This window comes from Grampus griseus (assembly GCF_964374135.1).
Source record: "Grampus griseus genome assembly, chromosome: 3".
In the NCBI taxonomy this organism is placed as follows: domain Eukaryota; kingdom Metazoa; phylum Chordata; class Mammalia; order Artiodactyla; family Delphinidae; genus Grampus; species Grampus griseus.
In genome coordinates this window covers 167,878,841-167,895,075 of record NC_139019.1, presented here as the reverse complement: position 1 = coordinate 167,895,075, position 16,235 = coordinate 167,878,841, and the positions used below count along the sequence as shown (strand labels likewise).

Sequence of the window (16,235 nt, the reverse complement as noted above, 5' to 3'; positions counted from 1 at the left end):
GGGCCCCCACCTCACTCACAGCAGAAACTGGGACGGCCCATGCTGCCCACCCACCTCTTCAGTCACTGCTGAGGAAACACCACTCCCAGCACCAGGGGTGCCTCCAAGGCCTCCTCCAAACTCTTCCACTTCCATATCCTTCCCTCTATCCTGCCCCTGATTCCATAAGGCGGGGAGTGTCTTTGTCCTGCTCTATCTCCCCATCAGGATGGGATCCCCTGTGGGCACGGAGGGCACAAAACTACCCTTATCTAGGGCACCCAGCATCAAGTTTGGAGTCCAGCAATCAGGAATGGTCTGCCTGTGAACTCCTACATATGCATCAAAACCCACCTCAAATGGACTCTCATTTGGGAGGACTTCTTGGATGCCCATGGTTGCTGATCTAACACAGTAATACACATCAGTAGCTAATACAAATCGAACACTTGCTACATTCCAGGTCCCATTCGGAGGACCTTACGCTCAACGACCCTAGGATGTAGGTTATTATCATTATGTCCACTTCATAGAGAGGAAACTAAGGCTCAGGGACACACAACTTGTAAGTAGTGGAGCCAAGATTTAAACTCAGGGGATGTCAATATGCTGCCTCAGCAGCAGGTATCCTTAAATCCTTCCTTGTGAGATTGGTTTGACCATCACCATCTTCCAAATGAGAAACTTCAGGCTCAGAGGGGTTAAGCAATGCACCTAAGATCACACAGCAAGTCAGTGGTTGAGCCAGGCTTGCCATGTGGGGCAGCTGCCTCCAAAGCCCTAAACTTTTTTTATTAAGTTTTGAAATATTTAATTTACCCCCAAAAGTTACCTTAAATGGAATAACTTTTTATTTTTTTAATTTATTTTTTATTGAAGTATAGTTGAATTCAAAGCCCTCAGCTCTTAACCTTCCTCCTTTATCACTGCTTCATCTCTGGGTTCAAAGTGTAGTTTATGAGCATCTACTGTGTGCCAGGCAAGGTTCTAGGCTCTGGGGACAAAATAAGGGACAACTCTGAGGCGACATTTGAACTGAAAGATGAAAAAGAATCCACCTTGAGAAGATGTGGAGGCAAAGAGAGGTCCCAACCGTTACCAGGAGCCTTCTTTCTCCCCCACACCTTTGTCCATTGTCTTCTCTCTTGCCAGGAACGCCTTTCCCTACCTAACAAACTCCTATACATCCTTCAAAGCCCAGCTCCAATGCCTGCTCCTCCTAGGAAGCCTTCCCAGACCGACCTTCCAGGCCAATTTCGCAACTCCCTCCCTTGGGCTTCCGCATCCTGGGGTCCCTCCCTCTGTCCCACGCGTAACCAGAGACTGATGGGAAGGTCTCAGGAGGAGTCGGTCCCACCAGGCTAGAAGATCATTCCTGAGGCCGAGGCCCAGTGAGAGCACAGAGTTGATTTTTTTGTTGTTGATGTTTGCATTGGGTCTTTGTTGCAGCGTGCAGGCTTTCTCTAGTTGCGGCGAGCAGGGGCTACTCTTCGTTGCGGTGCACGGGCTTCTGACTGCAGTGGCTTCTCTTATTGTGGTGCACGGTCTCAGTAGTTGTGGCTCACGGGCTCTAGAACGCTGGCTCAGTAGGTGTGGCGCACTGGATTAGTTGCTCCGCGGCATGCGGGATCTTCTCGGACCAGGGCTCGAACCCGTGTGCCCTGCACTGTCAGGCGGATTCTTAACCACTGCGCCACCAGGGAAGCCCCGGAATTGATTTTTGAAATAAGCAAGGAAGAGCAGAAAACTATGACGATTCTTTGGGAAAGAGACACAAACTGCGGCTTTAAAGTAGCTCCCGACTCCGCTCCAGCGTCCCTTCTCTGGCCACACCCTTTCAGGTTCCGCCCCGCCCTCGCCCCACCCCTAAACGTGCCCCCACGCTTCCCGGAAGTGGGCGGCCTCCTGAGCAAGCGCCGTGGGCGCAGAGCACGCCGAGAGTTGTAGTTCCGGCATCTTACAGAGGAACTTGCGCTGCGATGTGGCCCCAAATATTGGTGGGGGGGGTCCGGGTTGCAGCAGGTCTGTGCCCCGCACTGGGGTCTCGCCTCGCCGCCCGCTTTCCCCCGCAGCGGACACCCGAGAACAGCCTGGCCCTGCAGCGGAGCCTGCACGCGACGGCGGCCCGGGCGCTCCCGCTCGTTCCCATCGTGGTGGAGCAGACGGTACAGTGGCCAGGCGGGGACACGGCCCGGGGGTGAGAGGGCTGGGGCACGGAGGGTCCCTGACCCTCACCCCCATCTTTCTCCTCCAGGGTCGCGGCGAGCGCGCCTACGACATCTACTCTCGGCTGCTGCGGGAGCGCATCGTGTGCGTCATGGGCCCGGTGAGTGCCCCGTGCACGGATCCTCCCCTGCGCCTGCCCAGACCCCCTGCTCCCCTCCCCCTCACACGTCCTTGATATCCGGACTTACTCCCCTTGACGTTCCTCCCTAGGCTCCGCTCTTGTCCCAACCTGACACCCACACCCACCCCCCTTCCAGGGCACATAAACCCTCTGATCCTCCTTCCTGGCCCTTAGTACCCTTTCTACGCCTTCCTTAAATCCTCTGCTTCTCCCTTCCTAATCTCTGACTCGCTCCCTCACCAATGACCCTCCTCCCCAATCCTGGGCTCCAATCACTCTCCCCAGCCTCCTTACCCCTTCCCTTCCTGGGCCCAGTGTGTACTGACCCCACCCTTCCTGTAAGCCAAACCACCTGGGTCTGGATCCCCCCAGCCCCACCCCGCACCACATCACCTCCTGGGTTCTGAAGTCTTCCTGATCCATCTTCCTTGGGCTCTGACCCCCATTCTGGTGCCCTGACTCATCCTCAGCCGACCCATAACTGCCTCCCTTATGCCTTCACCCCTATCTGGGGACACCCCTCCCCGCCCCACTTGCAGATCGACGACAGTGTCGCCAGTCTGGTCATCGCGCAGCTGCTGTTCCTGCAATCGGAGAGCAACAAGAAGCCCATCCACATGTATATCAACAGCCCCGGTGAGCAGGGCCTTCCCCCGGTGCCAGGGTCCTCCGGGGGACTGAGACCCCAATCAGGGATGTCCTCTCTCTGGAGCAAGAAAGGGTGCAGAGCTTCCTTCAGAATCCCCCCAAAATGCCTTGAAACCTCCAAAAGCTGCCTCTTCCCTTGCTTTTAAACAGGCACCTGAACCTGCCTGTTTGATCTCACAGGTAACATGTTTTGTTTGTTTTGTTTTGTTTTTAATAAATTTATTTATTTATTTTTGGCTGCGTTCGGTCTTCGTTGTTGCGCGCGGACATTCTCTAGCTGCAGCGAGCGGGGGCTACTCTTCGTTACGGTGCGCGGGCTTCTCATTACGGTAGCTCCTCTCTGTTGCGGAGCACGGGCTCTAGGCGCGTGGGCTTCACTAGTTGTGGCACGCAGGCTCAGTGGTTGTGGCTCGCGGGCTCTAGAGCGCAGGCTCAATAGTTGTGGCCCATGGGCTTAGTTGCTTCGTGGCATGTGGGATTTTCCCAGACCAGGGCTCGAACCCGTGTCCCTTGCATTGGCAGGCAGGTTCTTAACCACTGCGCCACCAGGGAAGTCCACAAATAACGTTTTTACCAACCTGACTTGGTTGTCGAGATTTTTAAATTGGTAGATTCTGTCCTGCCCCCACAAGAAAAGGGAGAATAGCCAAACTTTTTGTTTTGTTTTGTTTTGTTTTGTTTGGCCGTGCCCTGCAACTTGCGGGATCTTAGTTCCCTGACCAGGGATCAAACCCAGGCCCATGGCAGTGAAAGTGCTGAATCCTAACCACCGGACCACCAGGGAGTTCCCTGAATAGCCAATCCTGATTGATCGTTTACTGTGCCAGGCACTTTTCTAAGCACTTTATAGGCATTTAATTCATTTTATCTTCACACAACCTCACGTGATCGATACTGTTTAGTTATTTGCAATCTACAAGGAGGCACTGTAGCTCCAAAAGTCTGAGTAACTTGCCCCAGGTCACACATGAGTAACTGCCCAGCAAGGGGGGTCAAACCCAGGCAGGCTGGCTCCAGAGCCTTCACTCTTAGCCACTACGCTCCCAATTTCTAGTTTCTCTTGAAAATTTGGCAGATCTGGCCCCCGCCCTGGGCCCACATGCACGTGTGGCAACTGTCAGCTCACTCTGGAGCAAGTCCTCATTTTTTGCTCCCACCTGGCCTGTGTCACCTGCTTCTGTCACCTTCCTATCCCTGGTAGTACTTGTGTTTGGGACCCCGGCTTTAAAAGGCTTCACCAGCCCTCCCCAGGGCCAGAGGCTGCCCTAGGGAAAGGAGGGCACAGCCCCTCACTTGCCCCCCTCCACCCACAGGTGGCGTGGTGACCTCGGGCCTGGCCATCTACGACACGATGCAGTACATCCTGAACCCCATCTGCACGTGGTGCGTGGGCCAGGCGGCCAGCATGGGCTCCCTGCTTCTGGCCGCTGGCACCCCGGGCATGCGCCACTCGCTCCCCAACTCCCGCATCATGATCCATCAGCCCTCCGGGGGCGCCCGGGTGAGTGCCGGGCCCCGTGAGCTGCTTTGGGGATGGGGGTGGGGGTCTAGACAGAAGGACCAGCCGGACAGACGGAAGCCACGTGGGGGTGTGAATGTTTTAAAATGTAGGTTTTGGGGACTTCCCTGGCGGTCCAGTGGTTAGGACTCCACGCTTTCACTGCTGAGGGCGCGGGTTCAATCCCTGGTCGGGAAACTAAGATGCCGCAAGCCATGTGGCTTGGCCAACAACAACAAAAGAAGTAGGTTTTATTAATGTGCAGGTATAGTGAGGCCAAGAGGTCAGGAGAGGGCTGCCATTGAAAAGACAGTTTGTTACTCACAGATCCCAAGAGGAGGGAGTGTGCCAGGCCACGGGGGCCACGCAGAGAGAGAGGCACCAGGGTTGGTCGGGAGGAAAGTGCAGGCAAGAGCCTTCATTGTGGTTTGTGCGGGCAGGAATGAGCGAGGCTTAAGACTGGCTAGCGTAAGTAGTTGCAGTGGGCTCTGGGGTGTAGGGACTGTCCCTAGTTGTCTGGTACCCTGGGGCGATGGGGCAGGGGGATGGTGACCCACGGTGTGAGAACAGAGGAGGTGTTGGGGATGTGGGCTTGGATTGGCTGCTTTACACGTGAGAAGTGTACTCTGGACAGCGGTTGAAAATCTTTAGGAATTAGCTGCCCTGGGAGGAGCTGTTCCTCCTGGTCAGGGAGGCCCCAGCTGCAGAAAATAAGAACATAGAGTTGATTCCGGAAGCCTTCCTGGAGGCGGTGAGGTTGAAGCAGGCTGTGGAGGGACTCACAAAGCCCTGTCCCACCTGCTTGAAAACTGGCAGCCGACGCCCAGGGCAGGCTTCCGAGTCCCATCTCCAGTCTCCCCGTGAGTGGCAGATGCTGATCGCAACCTTCTCCCTCTTGGGACGACCCCCCAGGGCCAAGCCACAGACATCGCCATCCAGGCGGAGGAAATCATTAAACTCAAGAAGCAGCTCTACGGCATCTACGCCAAGCACACCAAACAGAGCCTGCACGTGATCGGTGAGCACCCTCCTGCCCCACGCAGGCCCCCAGCTGCTCCCTTCTATTGTAACCAACACATATGTACGGGTCAGGCCTCTGGACCTCTGTGCTGCTGACACCAGGGCTGGATCATTCTGTGATGGAGGCCTGCCTGGGCACTGTAGGAGGTGTGGCACATCCCGGGGCGCTGCCCACTAGATGCCAGCAGCACCTCCAGTTGTGACGGCCAAAACTGTCTCCAGACATCGCCCAGCATCCCCTGGGGATCAGAACCCACCCGCGTTGAGAACCCCTGTTCTGAGCACTTTAAAAAGACTCATTTACAGGAGCCTCCCCAAAACTTCATTGAACTAGGTCCAGGGGGATTCCCGGGCTTTCCAGTGGTTGGGACTCCGTGCTTTCATGGCCGAGGGCTCGGGTTCAATCCCTGGTCGGGGAAACTAAGATTCCGCAAGCCATGCAGCGCGGCCAAAACAAAAAAAAAGAAATAGGTCCAAAGGTTTTGAACAGGGTCTCCCACAAAGAATATTCCAAATGGTCAAGAAACAGAAGTCAGGAGGCTCATCACTTCTAGTGATGATGTTTAATAATGACATCATCAGGAAAGGCAAATCAAGGCCACGATGAGATACCATTTCAATCCACTGGAACGGCTCAAATAGAAAATACTGACACCCCCAAGTGCTGAGGGGAGCGTGGAGCCACTGGAACGTTTATCCACTGCAGGCGGCGGTGAAAACCATACAGCCACTTCCGAAAGCTGTCAGGCACTGAGGCTGAACACGCAGAAAGATGCGTGGTGGTTCTGCTCGGCGTATAACCGAGGGAATTGAGTGCTTCTGTCCAAAGATGTAGTCAGGAATGCAGCCCCATTCCTATGGTCCCAAACGGGAAAATACCGAAACGCCTGACAGCAGGGGAATGAGTGGTCAGTGGTGGTGCTTAGTCACGAGGTGGGATGCTGTACCGCCATGAGGACCGGTCCACAGCCTGGATGAATCTCAGAAACACAGTGCTGAGTGGAAGAAGGAGTAAATGCTCAGTGGTTATGTGTTTCTTTATTTACTTTTTAAATTAATTAATTAATTTTTTTGGCTGTGCCACGCAGCATGCGGGGATCTTAGTTCCCCAACCAGGGATTGAACCTGCACCCCCTGCAGTGGAAGCGCAGAGTCTTAACCACTGGACCACCAGGGAAGTCCCTGTGGTTATGTGTTTAAGGGGCAAAAACTGGCATAACGGATCCATGCCATTAGGCCACTGTTAGGGTAGTGGGTGGGGACAGTTAGTGACTAGACATGGCCCCGACGGGGTTTCGGGGGGCTCTGATCTAGGTGCCAGCCACGTGTGTGGGTTCAGTCTGAAAATCACCACACTGTCCACTTCCATGATCCACACCTTTTCCTGGATGTGCACTTACACATCAATAAGTTCACACACACACACACACACACACACACACACACACACACACACACACAACTGAAACAGGTGTTTTACCGATGGGGAAACTGAGGCGCAGAGACAGGGAGGCCAAGATCACACAAGGAGGACTTGGGTGGATCGGGGACCCAAACGTGGCCCCAGGTCTCCACTCTTAACCACCCTCATCCCACTTCTGCTTCCCCCGCAGAGTCAGCCATGGAGAGGGACCGCTACATGAGCCCCATGGAGGCCCAGGAGTTTGGCATCTTGGACAAGGTTCTGGTCCACCCTCCCCAGGACGGTGAGGACGAGCCTGAGCTGGTGCAGAAGGAGCCGGTGGCGGCGGCGGCAGCAGTGGCAGAACCTGCCCCAGCGAATGCCTGAGAGCTGCCCCTCACCCTCGCCCTCCGGAGGAAAGTGGAGGCGCCAGGCCTGCCCAGCCCTCGACACTGAGCCTAGAGGGGACCCTTGAGGAACTCTGGATTTGGGGGTGCCCCTCCGGGTGGGTATCCCAGCTGAGACACTGTGATTTTAAATTAAATCTTTGCAGACTTTGCTCCCGGCTGTGGTGGCTTCCCTCCATCCTCCACCACGGCACACGTGTGCCTACACCCTGACCTTCAGCTTCCTAACTTCAGCAAAGCTACTGAGCCTACATTCCAGGCACTGCTCCAGAGGCCGCAACTTACTGGGAAGAAAACACAGAAATCCCTGTCTGGAAGAAACTTACATTCTTGTGGGAGTAGACAGTTTTTTAAAAAGTCAGGGCAAGAGGTATGCAACGTGTGTGTGTGTGTGTGACAGTTTTAGATGGGGTGGCCTGCAAAGGCCTTGCTGAGAGGGTGACATTTGAGCAAAGACCTGAAGGAGGTCTTTGCAGAGGGTGGGGGGAGCAAGCTTGCTATCTTGGGAGACAGCAGTCTAGGCAGACGGCATGGCAAGTGCAAAGGCCCTGTGGCGGGACTGTGGCTGGCACATGGGCGGAAGCACGAGGAGGCTGGGGTGGCTGGAGAGAGTGAGGGGGAGAGAGGAGAAGATGAGAGCAGGAAGGGGAGGAATACAGGTCGTAAAAGGCCTGGTAGGTCTGAGCAAGGAGGGAGATGCCCCATAGAGGGTTTCAAGAAGAAGAACAAAAAGGAACCACAGAGTGGTGGGTGGAGAGCGGCAAGCACAGAAACCAGGAGACCAGTGAGGAAACTTGTCATCACCCAGAGGAAGGCTGACGGCTCCCGACACGTGGTGAGAGAGGTCAGATTCTAGCCAGCTTTTAAAGGCAGGGCTGGGACTTCCCCTGTGGCGCAGCGGTTTAGAATCCTTATGCCAATGCAGGGGACACAGGTTCCATCCCTGGTCTGGGAAGATCCCACATGCCGAGGAGCAACTAAGCCCGTGCGCCACAACTACTGAGCCCACACGCCTAGAGCCTGTGCTCTGCAACAAGAGAAGCCACCGCAATGAGAAGCCCACACACTGCAACGAAGACCCAACACAGTCAGAAATAATAATAATAACAAATTTTTCAAATAAATAAAAACTAAAGGCAAGGGGCTTCCCTGGTGGCTCAGTGGTTGAGAGTTCGCCTGCCGATGCAGGGGACACGGGTTCGTGCCCCGGTCCGGGAGGATCCCACATGCCGCGGAGCGGCTGGGCCCGTGAGCCATGGCCGCTGAGCCTGCGCGTCTGGAGCCTGTGCTCCGCAACGGGAGAGGCCACAGCAGTGAGAGGCCCGCGTACCGCAAAAAACAAAACAAAACAAAAACGACAGGCATGGCTGTCAGCTGCAATGTGAAATTTGAGAGAGAAAGTCATCTCCCAAAACTCCAAGGCATTGGCCCAAAGCAGCTAGAAAGGTGGAAGGAAAGATAAGACGTTCCTGGGAAAGTTCAGGAGGGGCAGGATTGGGGGCCACGATCAGGAGCCGGTTTTGGACGTTTGATGTCCAAGTGCCCCAGACATCCCAGGGGATGGGTAAGTCTGGGGTCAGGGTTGGAAATAAAAATGTAGGAGACTTCAGCATGTCTATGACTTAGTGGTCAGGCTGAGAACTGGCTATGGCGTTTGGACCTCGGAAATCACGAGTGGCCTTAGATAAATAAGAACACTTTCGGTGCTTTGGGGGCCAAAAACCAGATTGGAGTGGAGCCAGAGAGAAGGGGCTGGAAAATATTGGAGCTAAACAAGTCTTTTAAGGAATTTTGCTGTCAAGGAGAACAGAGAACTTGGGGCTGTCGCTGGAGGGTGTGTTGAGGTCAATTTCTTTTTTTTTTTTAATTCAGGGGGCTTTTAAAAAAATTTATTTGTTTTATTTATTTATTTTTGGTTGCATTGGGTCTTCGTTGCTACGCATGGGCTACTCTTCGTTGTGGTACGCGGGCTTCTCACTGCGGTGGCTTCTCTTGTTGCGGAGCACGGGCTCTAGGCGTGCGGGAGTTGTGGCACACGGGCTCAGTAGTTGTGGCTCACGGGCTCTAGGCACACAGGCTCAGTAGTTGTGGCTCACGGGTTTAGTTGCTCTGTGACATGTGGGATCTTCCTGGACCAGGGCTCGAACCCGTGTCCCCTGCATTGGCAGGCAGATTCTTAACCACTGCACCACCAGGGAAGCCCCAGAGGACTTTTTAATTTGGCTTCATTCATCGGATACATTTAACTGAACTTTTCATTGTGCACACCTTATAATGTATACAAAAGTTGAGAAATTAGGATAATGAGGTCTCACGTACCCATCACACCAACTCAAGAATTACCCATTCACGGCCAATTGTGATTCGTCCCTCCCCCCCACCCCCCATGGCACTGTATTACTTTGAAGAAAATCCCAGCTTTTCATTTCATCTGTAAATATTTCGGTATGTATTTCTAAAAGGATAAGGAATCTTTATGTCTCAAAAAACTAAAAATAGAACTACCACATGACCCAGCAATTCCACTCCTGGGTATATATCCCCAAAAAACAAAAACTCCAATTAGAAAAGGTACATGCACCCCAATGTTCATAGCGTTATTTACAATAGCCAAGATATGGAAGCAACCAGAGTGTCCATCAACAGAGGAATGGATAAAGAAGATGTGGTGTATATATACACGGTGGAATACTACTCAGCCATGAAAAAGAACGGGGTTTTGCCATTTGCAGCACCATGGATGGACTTGGAGGGTATTAAGCTAAGTGAATTAAGTCAGACAGAAAGACAAATTCTGTATGGTATCACTAATATGTGGAATCTAAAGAAGTACAACAAACTAGTCAATTGTGAAAGACAACTTTTCCAAGGACACTGGGGGTGGTAACGCGAGCGATGGGGAGCGATGCGGAGCAGCAGATGAAGCTTCGCTTGCTTGCCTGCCACTCACCTCCTGCTGTGCAGTCCGGTTCCAAAAAGGCCAGTCCGCGGCCCAGGGGTTGAGGACCCCTGATACAGAGAACAAACTAGTGGTTACCAGTGGGAAGAGGGAAGGGGAGAGGGGCAATATAGGCGTAGGGGATTTAAAAAAGGGTTATTATGGGATTATATGAAATCGTGTGTGTAAAACTTTTGAAAATTATAAAGCACTACGGAATTTAAAGAATCTTTCATTCAAAAAAGAAAGTTAATGAAAAATAAATACGGGGGGACTTCCCTGGTGGTACAGTGGTTAAGAATCCGTCTGCCAATGCAGGGGACACGGGTTCGAGCCCTGGTCCGGGAAGATCCCACATGCCACGGAGCAACTAAGCCCGTGCGCCACATCTACTGAGCCTGCGCTCTAGAGCCCGCGAGCCACAACTACGGAGCCCGTGTGCCACAACTACTGAAGCCCATGTGCCTAGAGCCCATGCTCCGCAACAAGAGAAGCCACTGCAATGAGAAGCCAGCGCACCGCAACCAAGAGTAACCCCTGCTCACTGAAATTAGAGAAAGCCCGCGTGCAGCAACGAAGACCCAACGCAGCCAATAAATAAATAAATAAATATGGGGACTTCCCTGGTGGCGCAGTGGTTAAGAATCTGCCTGCCAATGCTGGGGACACGGGTTTTCGAGCCCTGGTCCGGGAAGATCCCACATGCCGTGAAGCAACTCAGCCTGTGCTCCACAACTACTGAGCCTGCGCTCTAGAGCCCATGAGCCACAACTACTGAGCCCACATGCCACAAGTACTGAAGCCCAAGTGCCTAGAGCCCGTGCTCCGCAACAAGAGAAGCCACCACAATGAGAAGCCTGTGCACCGCAATGAAGGGTAGCTCCTGCTCGCCAAAACTGGAGAAAGCCGGCCCCCAAAACGAAGACCCAACGCAGCTAAAACTAAATAAATAAATAAGTAAATAGGGACTTCCCTGGTGGTCCCGTGGTTAAGAATCCACGCTTCCACTGCAGGGGGTACAGGTTCAACTCCTGGTCAGGGAACCAAGATCCTACATGCCAAGCAGTGTCGCAAAAAAAAAAAAAAAAAAAACCTGTAAAAATTTAAAAAATAAATAAATAGACAAAAGGATAAGGAATCTTTAAAAAGACAACCACAATATCATTTTCAAACTTTAAAAAAATAACAACACTTACCATGGTCGAATATTCAACCCATGTCAAAATTTCCCTGGCTGTCGCTATTTCTTTTTTTTAGTTTGTTCCAATCAGGATCCCAATAAGGTGCAGGCATTGCCGCTGGTTGATAAATCTTTAAGTGTCTTATTACTGCAGGTTTCCCCTTAATCTCTCAATCTCTCCCTCTTTTTCTTCTCTTTCCTTGAAATTCACCGGTTGGAGAAACATCGTTGTTTGTCTTGTGGACTTTCCCTCTGTCTGAATTTTGATGATGTGATTCTGTCCTTGGTATTTCCGGTAACCTGGTGTATGAATCTAGACAAATCTGATCGGATTCACGTTCCGCTTTTTGGCAAATGACCTCTCAGTTGAGGGTGCCTCCTAGCAGGAGGCACATTAAATCCAGTTGTCCCTCTTTCATGACGTTAGGAGGGAATGAGGGTCCTTGTCTAGAACCACCAATATTCCAATAAGGCCTGCAAAATGGTGACATGACAATTCTACCATTAAAGGAAGAGGATCTTTTGTTTATGTCCTGTTTTTAAGCTGGGAGCCAGGCTGTTTGTATGGGGGTGGGAATGACCCAGTAAAGAGAGGAGGCGCCTCGCTTTGACCTTTGACTGAATCCCCTAACTCCACAAACCTGGCCCCAGCCCATAATCACAGCCTTGACGTCACTCCCTTGACCCCTAGATCTCAGCCTAGCTGTACTCTGCCCTTAACCTCTAGCCTTGGCCCAATCCTTCTATGACCCCTGACCTCTGACCCCCGGCCCTATCAAGCCTTCGCCCACCGCCGCCCCGCCCTCTGGAAGACGGACTTTAGGCACAGCCATTAGTCTGAGTCACTGCGGTCGATGGCGCCCAATACCGCGGGAGAGGAGGCGGATTATGGGGAGAGCCAATAGCTCGAGAGGGCGAGCCGACTAACAACCAGTAGCCTTGAGCGAGAGGCGGGACTCTGAGAAACGCCAATCGCTGGAAGGACTCGGCGTAACCACAGCCAATGGCTCTGGGGCGGGGGCGTGCTCCTGACCCCGGCAGCTTCCACGACCCGGCTCCGGGGCTATGGCCGGGAGTGGGCGGCTAGCGCTGCGGAGCGTGGCCGGGCAGGGCTGGGTGCGGGGCTCGGGGCCGGCCGTGCTAAGCCGCCTACGGGACGCGGCCGTGGTACGGCCCGGCTTCCTGAGCGCGGCCGAGGAGGAGACACTGAGCAGCGAGCTGGAACCCCAGCTGCGCCGCCGTCGATACGAGTACGATCACTGGGACGCGGTGAGGCTGCTGGCGCTGGGGGCGGAGCCACAGCGGGGCGGGACCTGGGACGTTAGGGGCGGGACGGGGAGTGGAGCCCTGGGGTGGGCGAGGCTACATCTGGGGGCGGGACCTGGGAATGGGGGCAGTGTCTTGAAGCTGAGGGGCCTTGCGGGCAGGGAGAGCGCTTTGGACATGAGGGCAGGGTCGTAACAGGAGGCAGAACCTGGAACTGAGGGGTGTTTGGGGAACAGGAGCAAAGTTAGGGGCGGAAACGGTGTGGAGGGAGTGAGGGAGGGTCACGGGTTGGGGGTGGACCTAGTGTTGGGTGGGATCATGTTGTGAATATTGAAGCTGGGCCAGCATTAGGGACGGCATCTGGGACTGAATTGGAGCCTGATGGTGGGTAGAAAGGACTGAGGCCAGGGGTTCGATCCCTGGTCCAGGAAGATCCCACACGCCACGGAGCAACTAAGCCCATGTGCCACAACTCCTGAGCCCAGACGCCACAGCTACTGAAGCCCCTGCTCCGCAACAAGAGAAGCCACCGCAATGAGAAGCCCGCTCGCCGCAACTAGAGAAAGCCTGCGCGCAGCAACGGAGACCCAACACAGCCAAAAATAAATAATATTTTTTAAAAAACGACTAAGGCCAGACCCAGATGGGTCAGGGTTGGGGTCTGAGACCCAGCATCATGGGGTAGATAGGACCAAGGTTGTGAGTTGAGGGTGGGGTCAAGGGTCATGCTGGAAAAACCAGGCCTTTGCTTTGCACTTCCACCACCCTCTCCCCCAACCCACCCTAGCCCCACAATGTGCCTTAGTTTCCCTTTTCCCCCCTGGGAGCTTCCAGGCTTGACCTGAGCTCTCTGGGCAGGCCATCCACGGCTTCCGAGAGACAGAGAAGTCGCGCTGGTCAGAGGCAAGCCGGTCGATCCTGCAGCGTGTGCAGGCAGCCGCCTTTGGCCCCGGCCAGACCCTGCTCTCCTCGGTGCACGTGCTGGACCTGGAACCTCGGGGGTACATCAAGCCACACGTGGACAGCATCAAGGTGTGCAGAGGCCAGTGCCTTGGAGTTCCCGGCTGGGGGTGAGCCGGCCAGGCCAAAGCCCACCTGCCAGTGTGTCCCCTCTTCCAGTTCTGTGGATCCACGATTGCTGGCCTGTCCCTGCTGTCTCCCAGCGTCATGCGGCTGGTGCACACCCAGGAGCCAGGGGAGTGGCTGGAACTCTTGCTGGAGCCGGGCTCCCTCTACATCCTTAGGTACTGGCAGCCAGGGAGCCCCCACCCCACCAGTAACTCCTGAGATGCCCACCCAGCACTTTGAGCACCTTCTCTCCTTCAGCCCTGACAGCAGACTCTACCCCCCACCGCAGGCGCTCTGCCTGGAACAGGGGCTGCCCTCACCCCACCCGGCCACAGCCTCTATTTTCTCTTGCAGGGGTTCGGCCCGTTATGACTTCTCTCACGAGATCCTTCGGGATGAAGAGTCCTTTTTTGGGGAGCGTCGGGTTCCCCGGGGCCGACGCATCTCTGTGATCTGCCGCTCCCTCCCTGAGGGGATGGGGCCTGGGGAGCCCGGGCAGCTTCCCCCACCCTGCTGACCCCGGGGCCCTCCCCCCCAGCTGCTCAAGACACCGTGTTTGTGAATAAAGTTGGAGAGTGGACAAGCTGGCCTTCCTGGCACCGGCTGTTTTGGGGGGCTGGAATCTGCAGGGGAAGCCCGGGACCCCACCTGCCCACCCGTCGGGAGCATCCCCGGCAGGACACACACTCACGAGGCTGGAGGAGCAGTTTCCTTTATTGCGCCCCTTGCTGGCGGCCCAAACCACCTCCCCTTCTCTTCGCCTCAGCATCCAAGCCTCCAATAAATAAGTCAGCTGAGCTCCTCCAGCGGCTGCAGGGCCCCAGGCCGGGCATTCTCAGCCGCCGCAGCCACAGGCTGCCGCCGAGAGCTGGGGCAGCCGCTGCCAGCGGTGGCGATCGTCGAGGAAGGCCACATCGGCGTAGCGGGTGGGGCGGCAGCAGGGCCCACCGTGGGCTCGGCCCTGACCCCGCAGCCGGGCCAGCGTCAGGCCGTGCTGGGTGCGGGCGCCGCGGGGACAGCTGCCGGCACAGTAGCGGAAGATGACCGTCTCCTCCGACGTGTAGCCCAAGCCCAGCTCGGCCACGGGCAAGGGTAGGCTCCACAGCTGGCACGGACCGGCCAGGGCTCGGCGCGGGCGGGTGCCTGCGGGGACAGGGGGCAGCTGACAGCGGGCAGGGTCTGGGCGGGAAGGAGTCGGGGAGCGCACGGGGTTCTGGGGGTCCTTACCCAGCTGCGGCCTCCAGGTCCCTCTGTCCACCACTGGCTCAGACAAGAGCTCCTCCTCTGCCACCGAAGCCCCCCAGGCCCCAGGGCCCCCGCGGAGGTCCAAGTGCAGGGTCAGGAGCAGCAGAGAGCCTAGCAGGACTCGTCCTGTGGCCATGGTGACGGGCAGGTCCTGAGGGTGGAGATGCCCTGCGTCCTCAATTTATCCCCCGCCTGAGCTGCGGAGATAACCTCTTCACTGCCGGCCGCTGCCCTGTCACAAAGGCCTCCGCGTCCCACACCTGGGGCCCAGGCAGTCCCTTTCCTCCTGCCCCACACCGCACATCCTTCTAAGAGTTAAGGGCGCACACCCCCCGCATACCCCATCCAGACATTCCACAGACCTATTTCCGACACCCCCTCCGCCCCCTGATTTACGAGTGTCGTGGCGGCAGCCAGGGCCGAGCCCAGGGCGGGCAACCAGGGTCCCCACCCGACCTGCCATCTGGAGGGAGAGGTGGGGGGCCCCGTGGGTCCCCCACTGGGGGCTCTCCCCACTTGGGCAGGGTGCTGGGGCTCAGTAGCCCCTGTGTCACGCACCAGGTAGAGCAGATGTGGGTAGGGGGAAGAGGTGGGTTGGCAGGTGGGTGAGCTGATGGGGAATCCATCGTGGCTCCTGCCTGGAGGATTAAGACATCATGCCCCTGTCTCCGGGCCTGGCGGGGCCAGCATCAAAACAGGAAAGGGGAGAGGCCCGAGGACAGCCAAGAGCTGGGACACCAGGGGCAGGAAGCTCACCCCGCAGGGACTCCTGTCTCTAGAAGGCCAACCTGAGCCCCCTGGGACCTCAGTCCTGCCCTAGGGTCAGAGGGCATCAGAGCAGAGGGGCGGTTAGGCCCCACCCTGGTCCCGGCGACCTCCCTGCCCTTCCCATCACCCCAGGGAAGTGAGCCTCCATCCCCAGCCATGAAAGGGGGCTAAACCAGAGTCCCTCCCACGTGGGGAGGACAGACAGAAGACGCATTTAGTGTGTAACGTGGTGCCTGGCACTGTGCAGTTGCGAGAGCTTCTGAGGCAAGGGAAATACGAACAGCTTGTGGAGGTTTGACGAGGTGCTCAATCTCACGCAGGTGAGACTGGCTTAAAACTCGGATGAGACTGTGCACCCAAGATTGGCAGACATCAAAGTGTGCTTACACCCGGCTGGGTGTGTGTGTGTGTCTGTGTGACACGGGCACGCCTGTTGGTAGCACTGTAAATCGGTAGCCGCTGAGCATTT

The 16,235-nt window shown here is 55.6% G+C and overlaps 3 protein-coding genes across 4 annotated transcripts; 2 read left to right on the top strand and 1 right to left on the bottom strand.

Annotated features, from left to right (window-relative positions):
- Nucleotides 1-1,883: 1,883 nt before the first annotated feature.
- CLPP (caseinolytic mitochondrial matrix peptidase proteolytic subunit) lies at nucleotides 1,884-7,455 on the top strand. The gene is made up of 6 exons (XM_082649982.1): nucleotides 1,884-2,144; nucleotides 2,234-2,305; nucleotides 2,866-2,962; nucleotides 4,288-4,475; nucleotides 5,385-5,490; nucleotides 7,106-7,455. Exons 1-6 carry the CDS (start codon nucleotides 1,959-1,961, stop codon nucleotides 7,279-7,281), a joined length of 825 nt encoding a protein of 274 aa, XP_082506108.1. The 5' UTR covers nucleotides 1,884-1,958; the 3' UTR covers nucleotides 7,282-7,455.
- A 5,004-nt stretch (nucleotides 7,456-12,459) lies between these two features.
- ALKBH7 (alkB homolog 7) lies at nucleotides 12,460-14,326 on the top strand. Of its 2 annotated transcripts, none has more exons than XM_082649985.1 (4): nucleotides 12,460-12,669; nucleotides 13,520-13,717; nucleotides 13,805-13,929; nucleotides 14,108-14,326. In XM_082649985.1, the coding sequence occupies exons 1-4, from the start codon at nucleotides 12,485-12,487 to the stop codon at nucleotides 14,203-14,205; spliced, it is 606 nt and encodes a 201-aa protein (XP_082506111.1). In that variant the 5' UTR covers nucleotides 12,460-12,484; the 3' UTR covers nucleotides 14,206-14,326. The 2 variants fall into 2 exon arrangements, with proteins under 2 accessions (XP_082506111.1, XP_082506110.1); XM_082649984.1 differs by having other exon boundaries at nucleotides 12,460-12,688; nucleotides 13,544-13,717.
- A 262-nt stretch (nucleotides 14,327-14,588) lies between these two features.
- PSPN (persephin) lies at nucleotides 14,589-15,146 on the bottom strand (the record flags this gene model as incomplete). Its single annotated transcript, XM_082650976.1, has 2 exons — nucleotides 14,981-15,146; nucleotides 14,589-14,896 (listed from the first exon to the last, which is right to left on the bottom strand). Exons 1-2 carry the CDS (start codon nucleotides 15,132-15,134, stop codon nucleotides 14,589-14,591), a joined length of 462 nt encoding a protein of 153 aa, XP_082507102.1. The 5' UTR covers nucleotides 15,135-15,146.
- Between the last annotated feature and the right edge of the window lie 1,089 nt (nucleotides 15,147-16,235).